Source organism: Budorcas taxicolor, chromosome 24, assembly GCF_023091745.1.
Source record: "Budorcas taxicolor isolate Tak-1 chromosome 24, Takin1.1, whole genome shotgun sequence".
NCBI lineage: Eukaryota > Metazoa > Chordata > Mammalia > Artiodactyla > Bovidae > Budorcas > Budorcas taxicolor.
This window is the reverse complement of record NC_068933.1, coordinates 30,526,401-30,539,163: the sequence shown is the minus strand read 5'-3', so window position 1 is coordinate 30,539,163 and position 12,763 is coordinate 30,526,401. Positions and strand designations below refer to the sequence as shown.

Here is a 12,763-nt window from a genome sequence, read left to right as displayed (position 1 = left end):
CCAGGGGATCTTCCCAACCCAGATCTCCACACTGCAGGTGGATTCTTTACCAGCTGAGCCACAGGGAAGCCTATGGGATGGGGAGGGGTGCAAAATACGAGCTGGGACAGGGTAATGAGATGACTGTGCTACATCATTTTATGTATATATGTGGGGAAAGCTCTGAAATAACGGATTTTCTAAAATACTTTTATTTAAAAACCTTTTATGTTTTAAAAAAGAATTGACTGGAGTATAGTTGATTTACAATGTTGTATTAGTTTCAGGTGTACAGCAAAGTGAATCATTTACACATAAACTACATCCATTTGTGAGATTCTTTTCCCCTATAGGTCATTATAAAGTACTGAGTAGAGTTCCCTGCTTGTTCTACAGTAAGTCCTTATCAGTTATCTATTTTATATACAGTAGTGTCTGTGTCAATCCCAATCTCCCACTTTAGCCTCCCCTCCTTGCCCCCAGTAACCATAAGTTTGTTTCCTACATCTTTGACTCTATTTCTGTTTTATGAATAAGTTCATTTGTACCTTTTTGTTGATGCCACATGTAAGTGGGTTTATATATTGGTCTGACTTCACTGAATATGATCATCTTGGGTCCATCCATGTTGCAGTAAATGGCATTATTTCATTTTTTTAATAGCTGAGTATATATTCCATTTCATTGTATACATGCACCAACTATTCTTATCAACCTCTCTGCTGATGGACCTCTAGGCTGCTTCCATCTCTTGGCTATTGTAAGTTGTGCTGCAGTGAACATTAAGGGGCATGTATCTTTTCGAATTATGGTTTTCTCTGGATATATGCCTAGGAGTGAGATTGCTGGGCCATAGGGTAGTTCTATTAAACACTCTTATTTAATAAAAGTTATCAAAACTTTCTTTGAGAAGATGAAAAATGCACCCCCCCCCCAAAATAAAGAGCTCCTGAAAAAATGTTAGAAAGAAAAGACCCCAATTCTTTTGAATTAAAGAAGTTTGGGAAAAGAGACAAGCTTGTTAAAAGTGATCATTGCTGGTTTCCTGCACTCCAAAGCAGCCTACTTGATAAAGGTGGCTGTGTTCGGCATTGACTTAGCCGCTTAAATACCCTTGTGTTAGGAGAATCCCAAGGGCCTCTCACCTGCAAATACTTCCGGCAGATCCAAGTTCATGCCATTGCCTTTCTGTGAGGCTACTCTAGCTCACAGAAGCACTCTCTATTTTGTGAGTGAAGCAGGGCAAACAATCTAATCCTTCTGTCTGTGCCTAGGCCCGGGGTAGAATTGGAAGGAAGCTGCTTAAGGCAATATTTTGGCATCAAAGTGACTTTAAAGCAGGGCGGGGGAGACAAGATTTGATACCTGCTCCCCAGTGTTCCTGGCAGCACTATGTACAGTAGCCAAGACACAGAAGCAACTTAAGTGTCCACCAACAGACAGACGGAGAGACAGTATGTGGCACATATACTCTCCAGGCAAGAGTACTGGAGTGGGTTGCCATTTCTTTCTCCAGGAGATCTTCCCGACCCAGGGATCGAACCCAGGTCTCCCGCATTGCGGGCAGATGCTTTACCATCTGAGCCACCAGGGAAGACTCAACGGAATATTACTCAGCCACAAAAAGGAATGAAATCTTACCGTCTGTAACATGGATGGACCTAGAGATGATCATACTAAGGGAAGATGACAGAGTAGGATGTGCGCTCATCTTCTCCTGTGAGAAGACCAAAACTGCAACTAGCTGCTGAACAACCATCAAAAGGAGAATGTTGGATCCCACCAAAAAGAGATATCCCAAGTCCAAAGGGAAAGGAGAAGCCCCAACAAGATGGTAGGAGAGGTGCAGTCGTGTTTAAAATCAAATCTCATGTCCACCAGAAATGCCTGAAGGGTGCAAGCAAAACCTTGTGCGCACCAGGACCCAGGGAAAGGAGCAGTGACCCCAAAAGAGACTGAGCCAGACTTGCCTGCGAGTGTTTCAGAGTCTGCCATGGGGGCTCTGGCTGCAGCAGTCCTGGGAGGTGCAGCGTGTGGTTTAAGTCCTCTTGGAGGACATCACCATTAGCTCCACTATAGCCACAGAGCAGACAACCCACAAAACTGGAGGAGGATTAGACCAAAGAAGTTCTCACACTGTTGCAAAAGTTCTAGGGCCCACAACAGATTTCCCCACCTGAGGATCCAGCAAAGGGACTGAGAACCCCCAGGGAATTTGACTTTGAAGGCCAGTGGGATTTGATTATCGGAGAAGGCAACAGCAACCCGCTCCAGTACTCTTGCCTGGAAAATCCCATGGATGGAGGAGCCTGGTAGGCTGCAGTCCATGGGGTCGTGAAGTCGGACACGACTGAGCGACTTCCCTTTCACTTTTTACTTTCATGCAATGGAGAAGGACATGGCAACCCACTCCAGTGTTCTTGCCTGGAGAATCCCAGGGATGGGGGAGCCTGGTGGGCTGCTGTCTATGGGGTCGCACAGAGTCGGACATAACTGAAGTGACTTAGCAGCAGCAGCAGCAGCAGCAGCAGGGATTTGATTACAGAACTTCCACAGGAAAGTCTGGAAAAACAGACTCTTGGAGGGCACAAACAAAACCTTGTGTGCACCAGGACCCAGGAGAAAGGAACAGTGACTCCATAAGAGACTGAGCAAGGGAAGTTAAGTCAGATAAAAATATTATATTACTTATATGTGCAATCTAAAATAATGCAAATGATCTGTGAAACAGACTCACAGACATAGAAAACAAACTTATGGTTACCAAAAGGGAAAGTCAGGGGGAGAGATTAATTAGGAACTTGGGATTAATAGATAAATGACAAGGATTTATTATATAGCACATGGAATTATATTCAATACCTTGTAACCTATAATAGAAAAGAATCTGGAAAAAAAAAAAAAAAACTGACTGACTTGGCCGTACACCTGAACAGTATGGCGGTTCCTTAGAAAACAATGGAACTACCATATGACCCAGCAATCCCACTACTGGACATATACCTTGTGGTGGTGGTTTAGTCACTAAGTCATGTCCATTCTTGTGACCCCATTGACTACAGCCTTCCAGACTCTTCTGTCCAGGGGATTCTCCAGGCAAGAATACTGGAGCGGGTTGTCATTTCCTTCTCCAGCATATACCCTGAGAAAACCATAATTCACAAAGACATGCACCCCAGTGTTCATTTCAGCATGATTTACCAGGGCTAGGATTTGGAAGCAACCTAGATATCCACCGAAAGAGAAATGGATAAAGAAGATGAGGTACCTAACAGACTATTACTCAGCCATGAAAAGCAACCCAACTGGGTCATCTATAGAGATGTTGGATGGACCTCGAGACTGCTATACAGAGTGAAGTCAGTCAGACACAGAAAGACAAGTATCATATATGTACACATACATGTGGGATTTAGAAAGAATGGTGAACTATTTGCAGGGTAGGAAGAGAGACATAGAGAAGGGATGCATGGAGCCTGGTGGGAGGGGAAGAGGTGTGGAATGAGCTGGGAGATTAGGCCTGACAGAGCTACACGACTCTGCATAAAATAGCTGGGGTCGGGGAGCTCAGCTTGGTGCCCTCGGATGACCTAGAGGGGTGGGACGGGGGATGGAGGGAGGTCCCAGAAGTTGTATACATATGAATGCTTCATTTCGTCATACAACAGAAAGTAACACTGTAAAGCCACTATACCTGAATATTAATAATAAAGCCTGGATTTATTTACTCTTAACCACCCTCCTCCCTACTTTCTACTGTATAGAAATAATGGAAAATGTATACCTTGGAGCTAGAAATCACTGGGTTTTATAATTTTTATACTGTTCTTTGTCTGGCTAAGTTCTACTGATCTTTTATCCACCTTCCCTTCTACCCTCTCTGTAAATCCATCCGTAGAATAGACTTAAGGTCTCCTCCATTTTCCCACTGCTCTCTGTGAAATTCTCTATTGCACCACAATTCCACATTGAATTGTCACGTTACCATTGTCTTCCCCAAATCTGGACCCCTCTCTGTATGTTTCATGTATGTATGTTTCTTCTGTATGTTTCATTTCCATCGTTAGGAATAAGCCCCGTGTCTCGTAAAACATGTCTTACCAGACTCTAGAATAATATGCCTTAAAGTGGGACACAGTCTAAAAATACATTAATACTCAAAAACTTTTGGTGCCCAGTCCCACTGCCACCTGAGGCAAATGTACTATGTTTTCTTGGTCTTAATTTTCAAATCTACAAAATTAGAAGAATAATTATTGTTTACCATACAGGATGGATGAGAAGATTAAAGGACATATACCTATCTAAAGTATTAATAGGTAAAATACTTTATCAAATACAATGTATAATTAGGATTTATTTTATCATCTTTAAGATTGTAGTATCACTGTATATATCATACAATCCTATAAATATCCCTAATAGGTGAAGTACGCACTCCATACCCACAGTCAAAGAGTTTCATTAACTTACCCGTGGTCTCATGAATAAAAGTAGTGTGTCTGAACCCAGGGCTCAGATGCCTGAGCTCACACTCTTAGCCACTGAGCTCAAAAATCTCTGAACATCATGTCTGCTAAGTTTCAGCACTGATGTACACCTGTTTCCAGCCTTTCTTCCCTCAGCTATAATATAACAGCAGCAATTTACCACCGTAGATGTCTAAGGAATGTTCAACTTGATCCTGTCTGCTTCTCTTACAGAGCAATTCCAGGGGCTAAGCCTTGTAACGCAGGATCAGAAAGCTGTTAAACTCTCTGATGTCAAGGAGAGGTGGCATCCTTTAGTCCATGAGCCATGGAATTGGAGTCAGATATCCTGAAGTCAAATCCCAGCTCAGCTGGTAAGTAATACATCCTTGCGAAGCAGCTTCCTTTCTAGGAAACTTCATTTTTTAGATCTTTTTTCTCATCACAAAATCTGTACAAAACCCTCTCTTTTTTGTTACTGGGGAGATTAAATGACTTAAACGCATGTAAGAACACCTTGCAAGTTATACTGAGACAGAGGTGAGTAATTACTTTTCCGAGGATGCAAGGTCTCCTGCTAGCAAACTATTTAATGTGTACCTATATGCGCGCAAAGTCAGCAGAGTTTATTTCTGCAGCATTATGACCAACCAAAGGTCCAGACTGATAGAACAGGTTAGAAAAGCTTCATTAGGATGGTGGTTCAAGTCTGAGAGTATAGACAAAGCAGGGACACTGAGGAGGGAAAGTGACATCATTCTACCTAACAGAAAGTATTGGGTTGGTCGGAAAAATTGTTTGGATTTTCTGGAACATCTGAGTGAAATTTTTGGCTAATTCAATACAATCTTCTCTTGGAAATTTCCCAGGTATGCAAGTAGGATGTTCTAAGAGACAGAGCACATACATTTCAGACAAAGAACCACCTTACTTGAAACTTACCAAAATGTTAAGTGTATCTATCTGAGCCTATTTGAATATAGGGTTTTGTTGTGAGTCTGTGGTTCACTCCGCACAGCTATATCCCTGGGCATCTGCTAAAGAATTTGCATCTGTGCTATCCGTTACAGTTCCACTAAGTCATCACTCTTCTACACCAGGGATATAACTCAGGAAAGAGTAACAGAAATGTCTCATCAATAGGAGAAGGGAACAGCCTTTAAACACAGAATCAAGATGGTGTTGGGAAGATCCCACTGTAATTCGCTGTGTATGGAGTGACGGGCAGTCAGAAAAATCCAACGCTCACACCTCTGAGCTAAAAGTCAGAGCAGTGGTGTTCCAGCTTTAAGAACTTAGCGGAAATGGGTCTCAATCTGAGCTCGAGTTCAGAATGAGAGATGCCATAAGATGAAAACGGGTTTTCAAGTGATCTTACAGAGAAAAGACTAAATAGGTACATCAGCGGTCTCCTGATTAATCACAGGATTAAAAGCAGAACTCAGATCTGAGTAGCCCCCTAGCAAGGATGGAAAAAATGTACCTGAGCTTTAAAAAAAGAGTAAAAGGCATTTACTATTTTCAGTGATTTTTTTTTTTTTTTTTTTTTTCAGTATGTAGCTCCTTAAAAAGGAGTGAGAAGAGCCAAGGAAGGTAAGTGGGCTGCAGTTTAATGACCAGTCATTTCCTTGAGAGGCAGGGACAGCCGGGAAGGTTTTGGCAAATGGAAATGTATGCTTCCTATAATTTTACCCCATCCTCTGTTACACGCTCACCTCATAGATGGGAAGTTTCGGACGTTGTTTCTATTTCTGTCCATCTTCCTGAAAGGCATCAATGAACTTACATCTTAGCTACAGGTGGATAAACCAAACTGATAAACCTGAAACTTGCAAAGCTTAGCAGGGTGTGATCCCAGGAGGCCAAATTCGTCTTTCAAAGCCTCTGGGCTCTGGCAAATTTTTATGTATTTTTTCCACTTCAGGATGTCCCAAGAGCTAGTTCTCCTATTTTGGAGCCTTTTTATTTAATTCCTTGCATGTTTGATGTCTTTGAACACAATCTAGCACTGCCCTCCTAAGAAGAAGGGTCTAAGAGGTGAGGATTGAGGTGAGTTGTGCATTAGGTGCCTTTGAATTTGTGAAAGACTCCTGGGCTGGTTCTCATATTATGTGGTAGAAGAAAGTAGGGATGGGTTTGCGAAGAAAGAGCTGAACACAGGCTCTGTGGACTCATTACCACAAAGGGAACAGGATGCAGAGTGGAGGAGGGGTTGCAAGAGGCCAGGATTTTCAGGCAAGGTTGCCTGGATTCCACCTCAAACCTGATTTTTGAAGGATGATGCATTTAGTAGCTTATGTGTAACTGACCATGACCTCAGTTTTGAACAGGTAGAGTTGCTTCAATAAATCCATCCAAAAACAAGGCGACTATTCCAGAGAATAGTTCTTAGGTCTGCTTAGTTGAGATTTTTGAATAAAACTTCTGCTTCTTGGTTTCCCTTTTGCCAAGTGCAGATACTTCAACACTGGAATGTTTTCAGGTGCCCAACTAAAGGACATCAGTCTACAGAACTGAGCAGGTAATACAAAAGCCCAGCATAGCATGGCTTACCAGCAATTCCTCCCCAAGAGCCAACTAGCAGAGCCTTTTCTTCCATTTTTCTCAAATCCCATAGAGCACAAAGTGAAAACCACTGGATACTAACAAATCCTATTACGGAGATAGCTATCAAAGTCTGTTCAAACCATCTGTTTCTCTGTTTTTCTTTCATGTGTGTATTTTTTTTTTTTTTTTTTTTTTGCTAACAACAAAATCTATTCTAAACTAACCAAGATGTTATGACTGAAAATGCCAGAGGTATATAGATCTAGCTGATAAGAGAAATTGCTTTCTAAAGAGGAGTTTGGTTTATCTCATGTGGAGGAGGCAACATTTCTGCAAACACCATAGTTGCACTAGGAAAATAAGCAGCTACTTTCATTAAAAACGTATGAGGCAAGATTTGTATTTGTTCATGTAACTGAATTTAATGCTGCTGAAATTTGTCAGATCTGAAAGCTACTAAAGTGTAGACTATTTTTTCTTTGAGAAAAATTGCTTAAGAAATTGTCTCTCGGCTATAGGGCAGGTGTTCTGCTGATGCTAAAAGGTCACAGGCAGTTATTCTCTGCATTTTTCATAATGTGTAAAACCAAAGAGTACCCCCAGGAGGATATGTTTTTTCTTTTGAGAGGAGGGTTCTGTGAGACAGTGACTCTTTGTGGAGAGACCCTACTGATAGTGGTGCTATTGGTAAAGAACCTGCCTGCCAGTGCAGGAGACCTTAGAGACATAGGTTAGATCCCTGGGTCGGGAAGATCCCCTGGGAGGAGGGAATAGCAACCCACTCCAGTATTCTTGCCTGGAGAATCCCATGGACAGAGGAGCCTGATGGACTGCAGTTCATGGGGACACGAAAGAGTTGGACACGACTCAAGTGACTTGGCGCAGCACAGCTACTGATACACTGATTTTGGTGTCTGCTATCTAGATGTCGGTGACTTGGGTTAGCAGTCTACAAACAGAAAGCCAACAGGTTTGCAATTGCTTTTTTCCTCTTTACAGTCCAAGGAGCTTACACTCCCACCCACATACCTCTATGTCACATTATCTTAATAACTTCATATTTTCTGCAGAAGTTCCATTTTCATAGTTAAGATCTTCTTAATGTGCCATTCTTCTCTGTCTCTTACCTGGGTTCACCTTGGTTGATAGACATGTAAATTTCCCAGGAATTCTCCTCTGGGATGGCACCGTGTGGTATCAGTAAACTCACCCCTGAAACAGAAAAAGCCAAGAAGTTATTTGTAGATTCTCCAGTTATCCAGAAGCACCTCAGCTGAATAACTTACAGATGCTCTCAAAGATGGACCACCTCACAGCAATTTATAGGAGTTTCACAAAGTACAAAATAATAACAAGATATTGTTTCCTTCAGTGACATATAAAAGGGTATATCATTCAAGTGTATACTCAGATTTTTACTTAAAGTCATCCTAATGTAAATCGGTACAGCTATTATGGACAATAGTATGGAGGTGCTTCAGAAAACTAAAAAGAGAGTTATCATAAAATCTAGCAATCTCACTCCTGGGCACATGTCCAGAGAAAATTATAATTCAAAAAGATACCTGCATTCCTGTGTTCTCAGCAGCACTATTTACAACAGCCAAGATATGGAAACAACAAGTGCCCATCAATAGATGAACGGATAAAGAAGATGTGGGTGTGTGTGTATACACACTGGAATATTACTCAGCCATAAAAAATGAAATAGTGGCATTTGCAGCAATATGTATAGACCTAGAGATGACCAAGAAAAGTGAGAGAAAGAGAAACATATGATATCACTTATATGTGGAAGCTGCTGCTGCTAAGTCACTTCAGTTGTGTCTGACTCTGTGTGACCCCATAGACGGCAGCCCACCAGGCTCCCCCGCCCCTGGGATTCTCCAGGCAAGAACACTGGAGTGGACTGCCATTTCCTTCTCCAAAGCATGAAAGTGAAAAGTGAAAGTGAAGTCGCTCAGTCATGTCCGATTCTTAGCGACCCCAAGGACTGCAGCCCACCAGGCTCCTCTGTCCATGGGATTTTCCAGGCAAGAGTACTGGAGTGGGGCGCCATTGCCTTCTCCAATGTGGAAACTAATACATGGCAAAAAACAGACTTACAGACACAGAGAACAAACTTGTGGTTGCTAAGGGGGAATGAGGCAGAGAAGGATGATTTGGGATTAACAAATGCAACCTATTATATATGGAATGGATAAATAACAAGGTCGTACTATATAGAACAGGGAACTACATTCAATATGCTGGGCTAAGCCATAATGAAAAAGAATGTGTGTGTGTGTATACATATATCTACACACACGATGCAATCACTTTGCTGTTCAGCAGAACACGAACACTGTAAGTCAACTATACATCAATAAATAGAAATTTCCAAAATTAAAGTCTTCCTGGCATTGTAAAAAGTCTCTTATAAGATTAGGTATCCTGACACCCTTCACTATCATATGTATCTGAGACTAAGAACTTCAGTGTTTCAGTTCAGTTCACTCAGTCGTGTCCAACTCTTTGCGACCCCATGAACTGCATCATGCCAGGCCTCCCTGTCCATCACCAACTTCCGGAGTTCACCCAAACTCATGTGCATCGAGTCGGTGATGCCATCCAGCCATCTCATCCTCTGTCATCCCCTTCTCCTCCTGCACCTAATCCCTCCCAGCATCAGGGTCTTTTCCAATGAGTCAGCTCTTCATATCAGGTGGCCAAAGTATTGGAATTTCAGCCTCAGCATCAGTCCTTCTTATGAACACCCAGGACTGGTCTCCTTTAGGATGGACTGGTTGGATCTCCTTGCAGCCCAAGGGACTCTCGAGTCTTCTCCAACATCACAGTTCAACAGCATCAATTCTTCGTGTATCAGTAGGCTCTAAAATTTAAAAGGTATTTCTCTGCTTTGTTTCTATCCACTCATTTCCTGAAAAGGTATTTAGGATGATAAGTGAGACATTTAACATTTTTGCTAGAGCCTGGTGTGTAGCTGTCTTCTAAAGGGTGCATCTTAAAGTCAGTTTAGGGAGGTGACTGATGGAGGAGTGTGTTTTGTCAAGAGAACTGAAGGAGGGAAAACTTGTGGATAAGCTTAGGAACTTCAGATGGTATGTAGCTACTATTTGGCTCCGTATTTCCAAACAGATGCTAGAAAAGATTAAAGGTAACTTAGCCATATTCCTATCAATGTCAAATTGAAAGAAAACTCAGGAGCCTTACTTCAGTAACATCATGTAACGAAGGTTGGGTGGGCACAGGAAGGCACCTCATACCACACTGGGAAATTCCTCTCTTTTCTCCTGAATGCTAGGAAGTTACTATTTCACTTTGGCCAAAAGGGAAGAGTCTAGAGAGGGCAGAGAGTCTCTTTAATGTAGCTTCTTGCTTATAAAACGAAATGAAATAGAGACACAGTTAACATCTTGACGAAGTAAAATCTCAGGGTATCCTCTGAATAATGCAGCACTCACCTTTTCTCCTTTCATTAGAGCTAATGTAATTACACAGGAAGCTTTCAGGCTGCTGCTGCTAAAATTACATCTAGAGATGGCAGACTTTACTGATATCCTTCTGTGTTCCTGTTCACTGCTGTAGAATCGAGGAATGGAAGACTCGTGGCAAAACAAGTTGTGTGGTTCACATTGATGGAAATTATTCAGTAACATGCTAGGTATCATCAGTATCTTTCACTAAAAATGAGGCCCATTTAAATCTTGCTCACAGCTTTTCAGCTAGGGTATCTATTTATATTCCAGACCCTAATGTCAACAGTAGGAGAACAGTAATTGCCATACTCAGTGGCCTCTGATCAGCCCTCTCCTTTAATTGCCCATCCTTCCTTAAATGTGGCTGCCAAATGAAGTGGGCTCCATTACATCCTTCCCTGCTGGGGAGCAGAAATTATACATGTGATATTCAGTGTGTGCCAACGTCAAACCGAATACACAACCCTAGACATTCTGTATTGCTAGTTTGACATCACACTTTCTCTCTGTTGCCTGTTTTAGACTACGATAAGAGATATTTAGACCTTATTTAGAGATAGAGCACAGTGTCACCATCAAGAAATAATGCCATCTGAGCAATTAACCCAAAAGAGCTCTGCTGTGCTCCCATTTCACATTTTTCTCTATTCCCTGATTGAGGTATAATTCACACACTTAAGTTATACAAATTAACGAGTTTTGGGGCAAGTGTATACACTCACATTACCATCACAATCAAGATAGAACATTTCCACTATCACAAAAAGCCCCCTTGCACCCTTTGGTAGTCAGGTTGATCACCAACCCAGACGATCATTTATTTGCTTTCTGACATGTTGATTAGTTTGTCTTTTCTAAATTTTCAAATAAAATCATCCAGTGTGTTTAAAAAAAAAAAAGCACTAATGGTTTATTACATCTGTAACATGTGGCCTAATGCCTGGCAGAGAGTAAGGTCTCCGAAAATAAATCATGAATATATGAATGAATGAATAGGACTGAAAACTTTCAGTAAAAAGGAAAGGAAAAAACAAAAAAACAGCCAGGTTTTAAGACATGCAGTTTTCTGCAGATTATCAGGGCCTGACAGCCAGCTCCCAAATCGAATCAGAATAAATATGTGTGTGGACTTTTGAGAAAGGGCTGTTTGCAGAGTAGATCATATTGCATTCCTTTCAAGTCAGCTTAATTCCTTGTGTCTAGATTGAAATATTATTCATAATACACCGAAATTCAACCTGAATGTGTAGGATCACTGGAGCTTTAAACGATCCCGTCTTTCCTTCAATCAGAAGTTGTATGATGATCCTTTAAACGTACTTCCCTCCCTCACTTAATTATCTAAAGTGTATGTGGAAACTGAAGATACTCGAACACCAGAGGCAAAGGTCATGGGAGCTGATGGTGCTGGTGGCAAGGTATAGTTTATGAAGAATGATGGGTCTGTAGGAACTCTTCACACTTGCGGTCCCCTAAAGATGTATCCATTTTCAACAAGTCATTCACAAGTTATTTCTGATTAAAGGATATACTCTCCCCCAAACTCCACCTATCCTGAGAGCCTTTTGATAGGACAACAGAACCATCTGAGTTTTTTGGTTCCTATTTTGCATAATAAATGATTTTTAGAGTGTGTGGACTGCAGCCAACCTTTCTCACAAACCACTGCCAGGCACCCCACAATAATTTGGGATGGATAGCATGAGAACAATTTAATTTCTCAGCCTCTCTTCTTTATACTTTAGCTCCCCAGGGCATATTTTACATTTACGTTCTGCAAATAACAGAGCATATGTTTCAATTCCCTGCACTTATTTTTTCTCAAATTCATTCCCAGTGAACAGCTTCAGTCTGGTCTAGGGCTTCTCGTGCAGAGCTCTGAAAACGCCTTCACAGAGTTGTTTGGGAATCATAGATAACACTACGGGAACTTTGGGTTGTCAACCTAAATGCTTCTCAAGTCGGAAGGGAAGCAAGGCAAAAGCCTGTCATCATGATTTCATTTCACGTTCTATGATGAATATTAAACAAATATAGGTGATAAATGGATGGATCCTGGTACTCCCTTCCTACACACACACAGATGAGGATGGGACCAATCTATTCAACCAGTAACTATTGAGAGCCACCTAAGTGCCAACCACTAGGTAAGAAAGTGGAAATCAAAGTACAGAAACTCAACACACAAATTCATAATTTTGATGTATGTACATACTCTTCTCTTCAAAAGGGCAGGTTCTGCATCTTTTCCTTTTCTAGATTCCACGTTTCCAATTAGATTCTTTCTCT

General features: G+C 41.5%; 1 protein-coding gene across 1 annotated transcript in view; it reads right to left on the bottom strand.

Annotated features, from left to right (window-relative positions):
* Positions 1–12,763, bottom strand: part of UNC5D (unc-5 netrin receptor D) — a 622,629-nt gene that overhangs the window by 56,431 nt on the left and 553,435 nt on the right. The window contains exon 11 of the mRNA XM_052661338.1: positions 8,123–8,207. Within this exon, the coding sequence (XP_052517298.1) occupies positions 8,123–8,207 (85 nt within the window). The remainder of the gene's footprint in view (positions 1–8,122; positions 8,208–12,763) is intronic.